The sequence below is a fragment of the Heliangelus exortis genome, chromosome 18 (genome assembly GCF_036169615.1).
Source record: "Heliangelus exortis chromosome 18, bHelExo1.hap1, whole genome shotgun sequence".
NCBI classification, from domain to species: domain Eukaryota; kingdom Metazoa; phylum Chordata; class Aves; order Apodiformes; family Trochilidae; genus Heliangelus; species Heliangelus exortis.
Genome location: NC_092439.1, coordinates 1032909 through 1047566, shown reverse-complemented (window position 1 = coordinate 1047566; position 14658 = coordinate 1032909). Strand labels below are relative to the sequence as shown.

Sequence of the window (14658 nt, the reverse complement as noted above, 5' to 3'; positions counted from 1 at the left end):
TGACAGTGATGGGTGTGAACCTGATGGGTGTGACGTTGGTGGGTGTGACAGTGATGGGTGTGACATTGCTGGGTGTGACACTGCGGGGTGTGACATTGATGGGTGTGACAGTGATGGGTGTGACACTGCTGGGTGTGAACCTGATGGGTGTGACAGTGATGGGTGTGACATTGGTGGGTGTGACACTGCTGGGTGTGACATTGATGGGTGTGACACTGGTGGGTGTGACACTGCTGGGTGTGAACCTGATGGGTGTGACAGTGATGGGTGTGACATTGATGGGTGTGACACTGAGGGTGTGACATTGATGGGTGTGACACTGCGGGGTGTGACACTGCTCCTTGGTGACACGGCTGCTCGGAGCGCCGGCCCCGCCAGCACCCGGTGACTCGGGGCCTGCGGGTTCTGTGTCACCTCAGGCCCTGTCCCCACAGCATCACCTCAGGCCTGGCCGCAGTGATGTCACCTCAGGCCCTCCTTGCCATGACGTCACCTGGGGGGGGGGGGAGGTCCCCATGACGTCACCCTGGCACCCCATCTCCACGACGTCACCTCGGGGGTCCGTATCTGTGATGTCCACGTCATTTTCGGGTCCCCTCTCCATGACGTCACCCGGCGCCCCGTCTCCGTGACGTCACGCCGGGCGGGTCCGCGTCACCCCGCCTTTCACCGCTCCCCCCCCCAACCTCCGTCACCCCGTTACCATGGTAACCGGTCAGGGACGCCGCACTTCCCCGTGGCCCCTCCCCCCGGAAGTGCCCGGCACGTGCGCCGCAAATACCGGGCAGGGCGGAAGCGGAAGCGGCGGTGCGGGGTCGGTGGCGGTGGCGGTGTCCTTCGGGGGCCGCGCGGCAGCAGCAGAATGGCGGACGCGGCCTCCCAGGTGCTGCTGGGCTCGGGGCTCACGGTGCTGTCCCAGCCCCTCATGTACGTCAAGGTTCTGGTCCAGGTAAGGGGCGGGGAGCCGGGACCGGGACTCGGGGGGGGGAGGGGGAAAGGGGGAGGTATCGGCGGTACCGGTACCGGTGCCGTCTGCAAGGGCCTCCGCTCCCCGCCGCAGGTGGGGTACGAGCCGCTGCCGCCCACCCTGGGCAGGAACATCTTCGGCCGGCAGGTCCAGCAGCTGCCCGGGCTCTTCGCCTACGGTGAGTCCGGGACCCCGGGACGGGGCGGGGGGCCCCGCGGTGTGACCGGGGCGGTGTCCCCCGGGCTGTGACCCGCGGTGTCCCCGGGATGTGACTCGGTGATGTCCCCATGGTGTGACCCATGGTGTCCCCGTGGTGTGACCCGTGGTGTGACCCCTCATGTCCCCGTGGGGTCCCCGTGGTGTCCCCTCGGTGTGACCCCTGATGTCCCCGTGGTGTCCCCATGGTGTCCCCGTGGTGTGACCCGTGGTGTCCCCGTGTCCCCAGCCAAGCACATAGTGAAGGTGGATGGCCGAGGGGGGCTCTTCAAGGGCCTGGCCCCCCGACTCTGCTCCAGCGCCATCGGGACCCTGGTGCACGGGAAGGTGCTGCAGGTACGGGGGGGACACCCCCAAACCCCCCTCCCAGCTGCTGCTGGGGCTCCCCCAGCCCCCCCGCAGTGCTGACCCCCCCCTTTTTCTCCCCAGAGGTACCAGGAGGCTGAGCAGGCTGAGGTGGGTGTGGGGCTGCTGCCCCTTCCCTCTTCCCCTTCCTTTTTCCCTCTTCCTTTTCCTTCTTTTTCCTCACCCTCTCTCTCTCTCCATCTCTTTCCTTTCCTTCCTCTGTTTCTCTCTCACCTTCTGCCTCTTTCCCTCTCTCTTTTCCTCTGTCTTCCCTCCCTCCATCTCTTCTGCCTTGTCCTCCCCCCCTTGTCCTCCCCCCCTTGTCCTCCCCCCCTTGTCCTCCCCCCCTTGTCCTCCCCCCCTGATGCCTCTTTCCCCCCCAGCCTGGATCCAGCAAGAAGGAGCCAGTGTCCAGCCTGGAGCAGGTGCTCAAGGAGGTGAGGATGGGGAGGTTTTGGGGGGGGGGAGGGGTTTGGGTCCCCCCTCTCCCCCTGACCCCCCTCCCCTGTTCTCCCCAGACCTCCCGGGAAATGGTCGCTCGCTCGGCCGCCACCCTCATCACCCACCCCTTCCACGGTAAGTGACCCCCCCCTCAGGCTCTGCCCCCTCTGTGTGACTCTGGTGACAGTTCCTTGTCACCCCCCTGTCCCCTCGGGCTGTCCCTTTGCCCCCCCTGAGCCCCCCACCCCATTTTCCCCTCCAGTGATCACCCTGCGCTGCATGGTGCAGTTCATCGGCCGAGAGGCCAAGTACAGGTATGGGGCAGGGGGGGTTTTGGGGGTCGGGGGGCTGCCGGGGGGCTTGGGGGGGGTTCAGGCAGTGGGTGGGGGGCTCGGGGGGCTGCTGGGGGGGCTTGGGGGTTACTTGGGAGGGGCCAAGGGGCTGCTTGGGGGTGTCTGGGGCTGCTGGTGGGGGTCAAGGGGCTGCTGGTGGGAGTCAAGGGGCTCCTGGGGGGCTCAAGGCTGCTGGGGGGGCCAAGGGGGGCTTCAGGGACTGGTGGGGGGGGTTAAGGGGGGGCTGCCTGCCCTCCAGGCCCCCTCCCACCCCTCCCCTTTTCCCCCCCAGTGGGACACTAAGCGCCTTCACCACCATTTACCGGGAGGAAGGGATCCTCGGCTTCTTTGCGTGAGTGTTGGGGCTCCTGGGAGGCTCCTGGGGGATGGGGGGTTGAGGTCTCCCTAAAATCTTACTCCCTCCCTGGGGGGGAACCTGTCAAAACCCCCTCTCCTCTTGGAATGTCCCCCTCGGAGGGTCTGGGGGAGGAACAGCCAGAACTGCTCCCTCCCATTCCCTCCCATTCCCTCCCATTCCCTCCCATTCCCTCCCATTCCCTCCCATTCCCTCCCATTCCCTCCCATTCCCTCGTCCTTTCCTCCCATTTCTGGTCATTCCTAAGTCTTTCCCTCCCATTCCCAGTCCTTCCCAGTGCCCTTTTTTCCCATTCCCACCCCCTCCTTCCTATTCCTGAACCTTCCCTCTCATTCCCAGTCACTCCCAGTGCCCTCTCCTCCTGTTCCCAGCCCCTCCCTCTCATTCCCAGTCACTCCCAGTGCCCTCTCCTCCTGTTCCCAGCCCCTCCCTCTCATTCCCAGTCACTCCCAGTGCCCTCCCCTCCTGTTCCCAGCCCTTCCCTCTCATTCCCAGTCACTCCCAGTGCCCATTCCCCCCCGTTCTCACTTCCCCCCGTTTCTCTCCTCCCAGTGGGCTCATCCCCAGGCTCCTCGGGGACATCCTGTCCCTCTGGCTCTGCAACATGCTGGCTCACCTCATCAACACCTACGCACTGGAGAACGGGGTAGGGGCTGCCTGGGGGGCCCGGGGGGTCTGGAGGGACCTGGGGACAATCCAGGAGGGGACACTTTGAGGTGGCTTCGCTCTCCTCCCACAGGTCTCCACCATGACTGAGATGAAAAGCTACTCCCAGGCAGTCACTGGAGTGAGTATGGGCTCTGACTGCCCCCACAGAGCCTTCAGAGGGGGCAGGGACCCCTCCCAGCAGTCCTGAGGGGCCCTGGGGGGGGCTCCTGGCTGGGGGACACCCCCCACCCCCCCCTCCTCCCTATGGGCCCCTTCCAATCATCCCACTTCTTCCAGTTTTTTGCCAGCATGCTGACCTACCCCTTCGTGCTGGTCTCCAACCTGATGGCTGTCAATAACTGTGGGTGAGTCAGGGGGGCACCTCCTCCTCCTCACCACCACCTCCTCCTCCTCACCACCTCCTCCTCTTCCTCACCACCTCCTCCTCTTCCTCGCCACCTCCTCCTCTTCCTCGCCACCTCCTCCTCTTCCTCGCCACCTCCTCCTCTTCCTCGCCACCTCCTCCTCTTCCTCGCCACCTCCTCCTCTTCCTCGCCACCTCCTCCTCTTCCTCGCCACCTCCTCCTCTTCCTCGCCACCTCCTCCTCTTCCTCGCCACCTCCTCCTCCTCACCACCTTCTTTCCCCCATCTCCCTCTTCCCAAAGAGTTTTCACACCCCCTGTTCTGTTCTGTTCTGAAGGGGGGGATGGGACAGTGGGGACCCCTGTGCTGAGCCCTGGGCCTGTCCCCCTCCATCCCGGGGGTCTCACAGGGGACATCTCCTGGGTGCCAATAATTCCCCGGGGGTCTCTCCCTTCTCCCCCAGGTTGGCCGGGGGGCTCCTCCCCTACGCTCCCCCCTACTCCTCCTGGCTGGATTGCTGGAGCCAGCTGCACAGGGAGGTGAGTTCCCCGGGATGGCACCGGGATGAGGGTGTGGATGGCCAGGAGGGGGCCGGGGGCGACCTCCCCTCACCCTCTGGTGGCCATCTGCCTCCTTGCAGGGCAACATGAGCCGAGGGAACAGTCTGTTTTTCCGCAAGGTGCCGGCAGGGAAACGCTACGTGTGGGAGGAGAGGAGGTTCCGCTGAGGCTCCGAAGCCCCCCAGAGGAGGGGGGGGGATAGGGGGGGAGTGATTTCTATACAATTTGTTGGTTTTCGGTTTGGTTTTTTTTTTTTCTTTTTTTTTTTTTTTTTAAATCATTTATTTCATGCCGAGAGCTACACGTGGTTGAAGGTCTGTGTGTGTGTGTGTGTGTGTGTGTGTGTGGGGGGGGGGGGGTGTCTTCACGCCAGCAGAATTCCCACTTTGGGTTAATTATTGGGAATTTGGGGGGGGGGGGTTGGAGCCCAGGAAGAGAGTGCTGCCCCCGTGCCTCAGTTTCCCCATGGGGGGTGGAGACCCCTTCCCCCCCCCCTCAGTTATGGTGGGGAGGGATGGTGGCAGCTCTGGGGTACAGGACAAGGGGATGGGGGGGGTCTCACACCCCGGGTGGGGGTTTGCACACGTGGGGCTCATTCCTTAGGGGCTGTTGAGTCCCCTCTCCCGGTTCTGGTCCACAGCCTCCCAGTTCTGTGTTCTCCATCCCTCCCCCTCCTGGTTCTATTCCCTCCTCCCCCCCTTCCCGGTTCTATTTCCCGTCCCTGGTTCTGGTTCTGGTTCCCCCCCGGTTCAGTTCCCCGCTCCCCCCCCCCACTTTTCCCGGTTCCGTCCCGAGTTTCTGTTCCCCGGGCCGTGTCCCCTGGGTGGGAGGAGCGGTACCGGTGGGGGGGGGCGGTACCGGTGGGCGGTCCGGTCCCTCCCCCCGGTGTTGGCCATGGCGGCCCCGGGCGGGGATTTCCTGAGCCCCAGCAACGAGCGGCGGTGCCGGGAGCGTCTGGCGGGGAAGGGGGGGTCCCGGGGGCGTTCGGTAGCGGCGGCGGTTCTGGTACCGCTGTGCTCGGTTCGGGGCCGCCCCGCCTTGCTCTTCACCCTCCGGTCCCGGCGCCTCGGGGGGATCCACAGCGGGGACGTCAGGTACCGGCCCGGGGTCGGGTTCGGGTTCGGGGGGTGGGTTCGGGGGGGGTGGTTCCGGTTCGGTGGGTGGGTCGGGTGGCGGTTCCGGCGGTGCCGTTACCCGTCTTGCAGCTTCCCCGGGGGTAAACGGGACCCGTCGGACCCGGACGCGGTGGCCACGGCGCTGCGGGAGACGCGGGAGGAGCTGGGACTGGAGCTGCGGGAATCCCGCGTGTGGGGACAACTCCCAGCACTGACAGACAGGGTAGGGACACGGGGGACAGGGACACGGGGGACGAGGACATGAGTGGCAGGGACAGCGGGAGCAGGGACACGGGGGAGCTGGGACAGGGGGCACAGGGACACAGGAGACAGGGACATGAGTGGCAGGGACACGGGGGATGGGGACACGGGGAGCAGGGAGACGGGTGGCAGGGACACGAGTGGCAGGGGCACAAGGCACAGGGACACGGGGTCAGGGACACAAGGCACAGGGACAGGGGTGGCAAGGACATAGGGCCAGAGGTGACAGTGAAACAGGGACATGGGTGACAGGGCCACGGGTGCTTGGGACATGGCACAGGGCCACGGGTGTCAGGGACACAGGTGACAGTGACACAGGGCACTGGCTGCAGGCGGGGGGCGGGGATTGGGTGACACAGGGTGGGTGTCAGGGTGGGGCACAGGGTGTCAGGGGACACCGAGGACATTTTGGGTGTCAGGGGACACCGAGGACATTTTGGGTGTCAGGGGTGACAGGGACACGGGGCACCACCTGCAGCGGGTGTTGGGTGGCAGGATGGTGCTGGGGGGGCACAGGGTGAGTGGGGGTGGAGGCGAGCAGGTGGGGACTGTCACCCTTGTCCCTTGCTGCCACCCCTTCCAGCAGGGACACCTGGTGGCTCCCGTGGTGGCCAACCTGGGACCCTTGGAGGACTTGAGGCTGACCCCCAGCCCCGACGAGGTGGGTGACATTGGGTGGGGGGACACATACACACCCCCCTCCCCCCCTCCGTCCCCATCTCACAGGTGCCACCACCTTGTCACCTCCCTTTGTCACAGGTGGAGGAGATTTTCACCCTGCCCCTGGAGCATCTCCTGCAGGAGGACAACCAGGGCTACACCCATTTCCGGGGCCGGGGGGGTCGCTATGGTTACACCCTCCCCGTTTTCCTCAAGGGTCCCCACCGGGTCTGGGGACTCACGGCCATTGTCACCGAGCGTGTCCTGCAGCTGCTGGCACCGGGGAGGTACCACCCCAAGACCCACGTGCCAGGACAGAGACCCCCAGACTGAGCTGTGGGGACACGGGGGGGGGGGTTGGGGGGCAGTTTTTGGAGGTGTGAGGACACCTGGAGTGCTGCTTGTCACCTCCCCCCCTGTCCCCCCTTCCCTGCCAGCTCTGTGGGTGATGTCACACTGTGTGATGTCACACGCTGGATTTAGTAAAAAAAGCCTCGTTTTGGGGGCTTGGAACCATCGTGGGCATCAGCTCTGAGTCGTGACGTGTGGCAGGACTGGGGGGCCACTGGTGACAGCTGTGATATGTCCCCCACCACAGCTGGTGACACTGGGGTGGTGACAGGGAGTGTGGGGTCCCCAGAGAGGGACACAACCACACCCGGGGAGGGGACATGGTGGGGGATCCTCCCCTTGGGGATGTCCAGATCCCTGGGGAACCCCTGCTTGTGGTTGGGGGGGCAGGACCCCAAGATCTCTGGGGAGACCTGTGGGGCTCCCCTCCTCATGGGGTGGGGGACACAGGACCCCAAGATCTCTGGGGACACCCATGGGGCTCCCCTCCTCATGGGGTGGGGGACACAGGACCCCAAGGTCTCTGGGGACACCCATGGGGCTCCCTCCTCATGGGGTGGGGGACACAGGACAGGACCCCAAGACCCCTGGGGATGCTCTGCTTGGGGTGGAGGAGGGGGGGGCCCAACCTTTTGCCCCCTCCCTCCCTTCCCGCTGCCCCATCCCAGCACAGCAAGGAGCCCGTAGATGCAGCAGCGTTTATTGAGGACCCCAGCCCCCCCAAACCTGCTGCCAGAAGCCCCTCGGCCCCCCCAAACCCAGCGTGGGGGGCCCCCCAGCTGCTCAGCCCGAGGCCGCCCGGGCTTTGGCTTCGCCGTAGCGCCGCATCCTCTCCTCCAGCTCGGGGCGGAAGTGGCGGATGAGCCCCTGGGGAAGGAGAAGGGGTTAATGGGGGGAGGGAGAGGGGAAGCGCCCCCTAAAACCCCCCCCTTTAGGTGCCCCCCTCACCTGGACGGGCCAGGCAGCCCCATCCCCCAGGGCACAGATGGTGTGGCCCTCGATCTGTTTGCTGATCTCCCACAGGGCGTCGATCTCGGCCACCTGCGCGTCGCCCCGCACGAAGCGCCCCATCACCTTGTTCATCCAGTCCACGCCTGGGGAGGGGAGCAGGGGGTGGGAAAGGTGGGGAGGGGGCTGCAATGAACCCCTTCCCCCCCCCCCCCATCACCCCCTCCTCCTTTCTCTTCCTCCTCTTCCTCCTCCCTCACCTTCCCGGCACGGGGTGCACTGCCCGCAGCTCTCGTGTTTGTAGAACTCGATGAGGCGAGCGATGGCTTTGATGATGTCGGTCTGGGGAGGGGGTAAAGAGGAGAGGGTGAGGGTCCCGCAGGGGGGAGGAGGAGGAAGGAGAGGAGGGGGGGGTGAGGAAGAGGAGGAGCAGGGGGTCCCCATCCTTACGGATTTATCCATGACGATGACGGCAGCGGTGCCCAACCCGCTCTGCGCCTGCACCAGGGAATCGAAATCCATCAGCACCGTCTCGCAGACGGATTTGGGGAGCAGAGGGGTGGAGGAACCCCCCGGGATGACAGCCAGGAGGTTGTCCCAACCTCCCCGGACACCACCTGGAAGAGATCGGGGTTGGGTGGAGGTGGTTGGGCCCCCGGGGTGTCCCGGTGTGGCCGGTGACCCCCCCGCTCACCCGCGTGCTTCTCGATGAGCTCCTTGAGCGGCACCGACATCTCCTCCTCCACCGTGCAGGGGGTGTTGACGTGACCCGAAATGTTGAAAAGTTTGGTGCCAGAATTCCTTTCCCGACCAAAACTGGCGAACCAGGAGCCGCCCCGCCGGCAGATGGTGGGGGCGACTGACACCGTCTCCACGTTGGCCACCGTGGTGGGGCAACCAAAGACACCTGGGAGGGAGCCAAGGGTTGGCTCTTGGGACGCGGTTGGACAACGTTTTGGCCACCCCCGCCCACCACCCTGACCCCAATTCCTGCCCCACGATGTCCCCACCCTGTTCCACCGACACCTTCTCACCACCATCACCTTCTCCTCCTCACCACCACCTTCTTATCACCACCATCTTCTCACCACCACCACTTCCTTCTTCTCACCTTCTGACCAACACCACCACCTTCTCACCACCACTCTCTTTTCACCACCACCACCACTGACTTCCTCTCACCACCACCTTCTCACCAACATCACCTTCTCACCACCACCACCTTCTCACCATCACCTGCTTCTCACTACCACCACCATCACCTTCTCCTCACCACCATCACCTTCTCCTCACCACCACCTTCTCCTCACCACCACCTTCTCCTCACCACCACCTTCTCCTCACCACCACCTTCTCCTCACCACCACCTTCTCCTCACCACCACCTTCTCCTCACCACCACCTTCTCCTCACCACCACCTTCTCACCACCACCACCTTCTCACCACCACCACCTTCTCACCACCACCACCTTCTCACCACCACCACCTTCTCACCACCACCACCTTCTCACCACCACCACCTTCTTCTCACCATCACCTTCTCACCATCACCTTCTCACCATCACCTTCTCACCATCACCTTCTCACCATCACCTTCTCACCATCACCTTCTCACCATCACCTTTTCACCACCACCTTCTCCTCACCACCACCTTCTCCTCACCACCACCTTCTCCTCACCACCACCTTCTCCTCACCACCACCTTCTCCTCACCACCACCTTCTCCTCACCACCACCTTCTCCTCACCATCACCTTCTCCTCACCACCACTTTGTTCTCACCATCACCACCTTCTCCTCACCACCCTCCCTTTCTCCTCACCACCACCACTGCCTTCTCCTCCCTTTCTTCTCCCCCCAGCCCCCCAGCCCGGGGTACACACCCACATCAGCAGGGAAGGGGGGTTTCAGGCGGGGTTTGCCCTGTTTGCCCTCGATGGACTCGATCAGCGCCGTCTCCTCGCCGCAGATGTAGGCGCCGGCGCCGCGCACCACGAAGACGTCGAAGGCGTAGCCGGACCCGCAGGCGTCCCGGCCGATCAGCCCGGCTTCGTAGGCCTCCCTGATGGCCACCTACCCCGGGGACAAAGGGGGGTGGGGTCGGGGAGCTCCCCCTCCCCACTGAACAGGCCCCCCACCCCCACCCGCCACCTACTTGGAGGTTGGAGGCTTCGTTGTAGAACTCTCCGCGGATGTAGATGTAGGCGGCGCGGGCACCCATGGCTCTGCCGGCCACCAAACAGCCCTCCACCAACTTGTGGGGGTCGTGGCGCATGATCTCCCGGTCCTTGCAGGTCCCCGGCTCCCCCTCGTCGGCGTTGACCACCAGGTACTTGGGTCTGGTTGGGAAAGGGGGGGAAAGTTGGGTTGGGGGCACCAAGAGAAGGTTGGGTTGGGGTCACCAAGAGAAGGAGGAGAAGGTTGGGTTGGGTTATCAAGAGAAGGTTGGGTTGGGGTCACCAAGAGGAGGTTGGGTTGGGGTCACCAGGAGAAGGTTGGGTTGGGGTTATCAAGAGAAGGTTGGGTTGGGGTTATCAAGAGAAGGTTGGGTTGGGGTTATCAAGAGAAGGGGGAGAAGGTTGGGTTGGGGTGATGAAGAGAAGGTTGGGTTGGGGTCACCAAGAGGAGGTTGGGTTGGGGTCACCATGAGAAGGTTGGGTTGGGGTCCCCAAGAGGAGGTTGGGTTGGGGTCACCATGAGAAGGTTGGGTTGGGGTCACCAAGAGGAGGTTGGGTTGGGGTCACCATGAGCAGGGGTCTCAGGTTGAGCCATGGGGTCACCTTCCATCCGGGGGTTTGTTCATGAAGCTCCACTTGAGGCCCGTGGGGAACCCGGCACCGCCGCGGCCCCGCAGCCCCGAGGCTTTGATTTCCCCCAGGATCCAGTCCACTCCCTTCAGCAAAATCTCCTTCGTTTTGTACCAATCTCCGCGGCGAAGGGCGCCCTGCAGCCTGCGGGAAAGGACACGGCTCGGTACCGCCGGGACCCACCGGAACCACCGGACCCACCCCCTGGGACCCGGGACTCACCTCCAGTCGTGCCGCCCGTAAAGGTTGGTGAAAATCCGGTCCTCATCCCGCAGCGACCCGAACTGCGTCTTCTTGGGCGCTGTCTGTGAGGACACAACCGGGGCTCAGCACCGGCAACACCGAGCGGAACCGGCCCGGCCCGGCCCGGCCCGGCCCGCATCGCGCCCGATGTTCACCCCCCCGTTCCCCCGCTCACCGAGAAGGAAGCGGCGGGGAGGCGCCTGAGCGCCAGCAGCTGCCGGGCGGCCATGGCGGCGGCGGACACTGGTACCGGCACCGGTACCGGGACCACCGTCACCTTCAGGCGCCCCCGTAGCGTCGCGCTGGTGGTGACGATAACAGCGAGCGCCGGCTGTACGGAGACAGGGGGCGTGGCCACAAGGCGGGGGCGTGGTCAGGGGAGGGGTGTGTCCAACCGCGGATACGGGCGTGGTTACTTGGATGGGGCGTGGCCTCTGGAAAGGGGCGTGGCCAAGCTGGCGGCGGGCCCGCGCTGCCACGTGCCCGGTGCGGGTCGAGTTTCGGCGCCGTAACCGAATCCCCCCCAATCCGCACCCCCCCGGTACCCCCCGGGGCGCCCCCGCTCCCCCCCCAGCACCCCGGGAGGGCCCCCCAGGGATCGTCTTCCCCCCCCCCGCCGCCTTTGCCTCGTCCCGGCGAGGGAGCGGGACCAGGGTGCGCTGAGCCCCCGGGATCCGGTTTCCCTCCCGGTGGTGCGGGGACCGGCGGCGGGACGGGGCGGCGGGCGGGCGGGATGTTCTTCCTCTTCCGAGGGTCCCAGCGGAGGGGCACCGGCAGCCCCGCGCCCCTACAGTGTCAGGGAGCCCCCCGCCGGCACGGTCCCGGTAAACGAGGCACCCACCGGCTCCGTCCGGCCCCGCGGGTCGGGGGACAGGGGAGTCCCGGTACCGCCCGCACCCCAGGGTGGCTGAGCCGTGGCGGAGTGACCCCTCCGGAGCCCCGGTGGGCCGCTGAGGAGCCGGGGGCTCGGTCGCCCCCCGGTTTCGGGCAGGTAACGGAGCAGCAGGGGATACAAGGCCGGGGTGCGGCGGGGGTGAGGGCTGAGGTCCGGTGGGTCCCGGGGGGCCCCGGGTGCACCCCCGCGGGGAGGCTGGGGAACAGCTGGGCGGCTCCCCACATCTGGAGCAGAGCGGCCGAGCAGGAAATAATCCGGGGGGATTATGTGTGTGCGCGGGCTCAGCCCCCCCTGCGGCACCCCCCCCGCCGCCTGCCCTGCATATCCTCAGATATTCCATAAAAACCTCAAATCCCCGCACAGCCACGGCCGCCACCGCACCCCCCCCGGCACCCCTCGGCCCCGCGCCAGCCGGTGCCCCGGGGCCAGGCATGTCCTGCGGCGCGGGGGGGGCCCCCAGCCATGGGCAACTGCACCAAGACCCCTGAGCGGCTCCCCAAGGTACGGAGACCCCCGGGGGGGAGACGGGGGGCTGAGGTTTAGGGTGTGCGTGTGTCCGTGTGCGTGTGTGTGTCCGTGTGCGTGCCCGGTGCTGACACCGTCTCTCTCCGCAGGACGGGAAGCCGCACTCCGGCTCCCCAAATCCCGGGGGGGGCGTCGGAGGGGACCCCGAGGAGGGGGGGGAGGCGGCGCAGTCCCCCCCGCTGCAGAACTACTCGGTGCTGCAGGGGCTGGTGGGGCCGGCGTGCATCTTCCTGCGGCAGAGCATCGCCATCACCCAGCTGGTAGGTGCCCGCACGCAGGGAGGGGGCCGCAGCCCCCCACCAACCCGTCTGCCCCCCCCTCCTTCCCGGGATTTAGGGAAAGGGGGGGGTCATGGGAGGAAGCCCCAAGACCCCTCCACTGTTCCCTTTCTCGTTGCCAGGACCGAGAGCTGCGGGCTGAGGAGATCGAAGGTGAGGAGGTGTGAGGGCAAGGGGTGGGGGGCGTTTGGGAGCCCCCCCGGGGGTGTGGGTGACACCACGCTGTGTGTGTGTGTCCCCCCCTCAGAGCTGAAGCAGGCATTCCGGGAATTCGACAAGGATCGGGATGGATACATCAGCTACAAGGACCTGGGCGAGTGCATGCGGACCATGGGCTACATGCCCACCGAGATGGAGCTGATCGAGCTGTCCCAGCAGATCAGTAGGTGGTGGGGATCAGGGAGGGGGGGTCCCGGTGACCCCTGTCCCCCCCCTTGGTGACATCTGCCTCTCCCGCAGCGGGAGGTAAGGTGGATTTTGATGATTTTGTGGAGCTGATGGGCCCCAAGATGCTGGCGGAGACGGCGGATATGATCGGGATCAAGGAGTTGCGTGACGCTTTCCGTGAGGTGAGGGGGACGGGGACGGGGTGGGGGACATGGAGGGGACATCGGGGACGGCGCAGGCGCGGGCAGGCTGCCGGGGTGGCCTCGTGTGACTTGTGACCACCGCCGGGGTGCCAGTTTGACACCAACGGGGACGGGCAGATCAGCATGGCAGAGCTGCGGGAAGCCATGAGGAAGCTGCTGGGGCAGCAGCTCAACCACCGGGAGGTGGACGAGATCCTCAAGGACGTGGACATCAACGGGGACGGGCTGGTGGACTTTGAAGGTAGGAGCTGGGCGAGGAGAAGGGTTGGGTGGGTTTGGGAATGTCCTGTGTTCCCCTCATCGGGGATGTTTTGGATGTTTTTTCCCCCTCGCCCCCCGCAGAGTTCGTGCGGATGATGTCGCGCTGAGGGCGGGCGTGTGCCAGGACGGGACCCCAGAGCCCTCCGTGCCTTACCCCAGAGGAGGGGGCTGCAGAGGAGACCCCTGGCTCCAGCTGGGGCCGCACCGGGGCGAGGGGCAAGACCCTCACTCCTCCTGCAACCCCGGAGGTGCTCGGAATCACCCTCACCCAGGGCCAGGCGGTGGCCGGGGGGCACCGGGACCCTTTTTTCGGAGCAGATTTGGCCCTTTGTGCTCTGCTCTCACCCCAAAACTCCAAGGCACCGGTTCCCTGCCCCCCTACCCAACACTGAGCCCCCCCACGGTGACCCCACTCCCTCCATTTAGGGCTTTCCCCCCCCCTCATTACCCCTCAGCCCCAGGGCACAGCTGGGGGATGGGGTGGACCCTCACCCATCCTCTGACCAGACCCCCGGTGCTGGGGAGACGCCGTGGGGCTTTGAAAGTCAGGGTGCTGGGCAGGAAAAAAAAGGGGAGAAAAGAGAAGGTGTGGATAAAAAAGGTGTTGGGAATGGAAAAAAGGAGGTGGGAATGAAAAAGAATAATGTGGGAATAAAATAGGAGCTGGGAATAAGAAAAAAAAAAGAATTACCTGAGCATAAAAAAGAATCTGAGAATATAAAAGGAGCCAGGAATGAAAAGGGAGCCAGGAATGAAAAAGGAAACTGGGAATAATAAAAAGAAAAAAGCCAGAAATGAAAATGAATCGTCTGGGAATAAAAAAGAAGACAGGAATACAAGAGGAGCTGTGAATAAAAAAAGAATCAGCTGAGAATAAGAAAGAATCTGAGAATGTAAAAGGAGCCAGGAATAAAAAATGAGCTGGGAAAAAAATAGAAACTAGGGATAAAAAAGAACCTGGGAATAAAAAAGGAGCAGGTAATAAAGTATTTTGGGAGGGGAGGTGGGAAAGGCTCTGAGCAGGCTCCCCCCCAGAGGTGTTTTGGGGTAACTTTTGCACCTCTGAGTGACACAAATCCAATGTTTTTCCCAGTGATGCTCCCGAGTTGAGGGGGGGCTGAGCAAATTTATTAATTTTTTCATTCTTTCCCTGTTTGAAATGAAAATCTCTTTCTGCGGGCTGTTGTTTGTCTTTATGTTGTACAAATATAGACATAAATATATGTATACACACCAGTCACTCCTTACAGTTACCTCCACTCTCAGGTAATCCTAAACACCCCCCCCCCCTCCCCCTCAATGCCCCCCCGGGGGCGATTCTGCTCCCCCCCCCCTTCTATACCCCCACCCCCCGGGTACCCCCACGCCCCGGTACAGTCCCCCCCTCTCCCTTCTATCCCCCCCCTCCCTAGTGCGATTCTGGTCCCCCCACCCCTCCAGTGCCCCCCACCCCGGGACCCCCCGCCCGTCTCTCC

The 14658-nt window shown here is 64.5% G+C and overlaps 4 protein-coding genes across 5 annotated transcripts; 3 read left to right on the top strand and 1 right to left on the bottom strand.

Annotated features, from left to right (window-relative positions):
* The first annotated feature begins 796 nt into the window (after positions 1-796).
* MTCH2 (mitochondrial carrier 2) lies at positions 797-4566 on the top strand. The gene is made up of 13 exons (XM_071761628.1): positions 797-949; positions 1061-1145; positions 1413-1519; positions 1613-1639; positions 1912-1965; positions 2047-2104; positions 2232-2283; positions 2594-2653; positions 3230-3323; positions 3417-3464; positions 3623-3690; positions 4153-4228; positions 4330-4566. Exons 1-13 carry the CDS (start codon positions 863-865, stop codon positions 4414-4416), a joined length of 903 nt encoding a protein of 300 aa, XP_071617729.1. The 5' UTR covers positions 797-862; the 3' UTR covers positions 4417-4566.
* Positions 4567-5087: 521 nt separating this feature from the next.
* On the top strand, positions 5088-6803 carry NUDT8 (nudix hydrolase 8). Of its 2 annotated transcripts, none has more exons than XM_071761725.1 (4): positions 5088-5343; positions 5455-5587; positions 6212-6286; positions 6385-6803. In XM_071761725.1, the coding sequence occupies exons 1-4, from the start codon at positions 5144-5146 to the stop codon at positions 6616-6618; spliced, it is 642 nt and encodes a 213-aa protein (XP_071617826.1). In that variant the 5' UTR covers positions 5088-5143; the 3' UTR covers positions 6619-6803. The 2 variants fall into 2 exon arrangements, with proteins under 2 accessions (XP_071617826.1, XP_071617825.1); XM_071761724.1 differs by having other exon boundaries at positions 5096-5343; positions 6209-6286.
* Positions 6804-7320: 517 nt separating this feature from the next.
* NDUFV1 (NADH:ubiquinone oxidoreductase core subunit V1) lies at positions 7321-10943 on the bottom strand. The gene is made up of 10 exons (XM_071761722.1): positions 10810-10943; positions 10614-10696; positions 10365-10535; positions 9740-9923; positions 9468-9657; positions 8279-8491; positions 8035-8201; positions 7845-7926; positions 7585-7730; positions 7321-7503 (listed from the first exon to the last, which is right to left on the bottom strand). Exons 1-10 carry the CDS (start codon positions 10861-10863, stop codon positions 7420-7422), a joined length of 1374 nt encoding a protein of 457 aa, XP_071617823.1. The 5' UTR covers positions 10864-10943; the 3' UTR covers positions 7321-7419.
* A 65-nt stretch (positions 10944-11008) lies between these two features.
* Positions 11009-14417, top strand: LOC139804462 (calcium-binding protein 2-like). Its single transcript, XM_071761723.1, has 8 exons — positions 11009-11625; positions 11893-12030; positions 12144-12314; positions 12455-12485; positions 12580-12714; positions 12792-12901; positions 13016-13163; positions 13265-14417. The coding sequence occupies exons 1-8, from the start codon at positions 11368-11370 to the stop codon at positions 13288-13290; spliced, it is 1017 nt and encodes a 338-aa protein (XP_071617824.1). The 5' UTR covers positions 11009-11367; the 3' UTR covers positions 13291-14417.
* Positions 14418-14658: the final 241 nt, after the last annotated feature.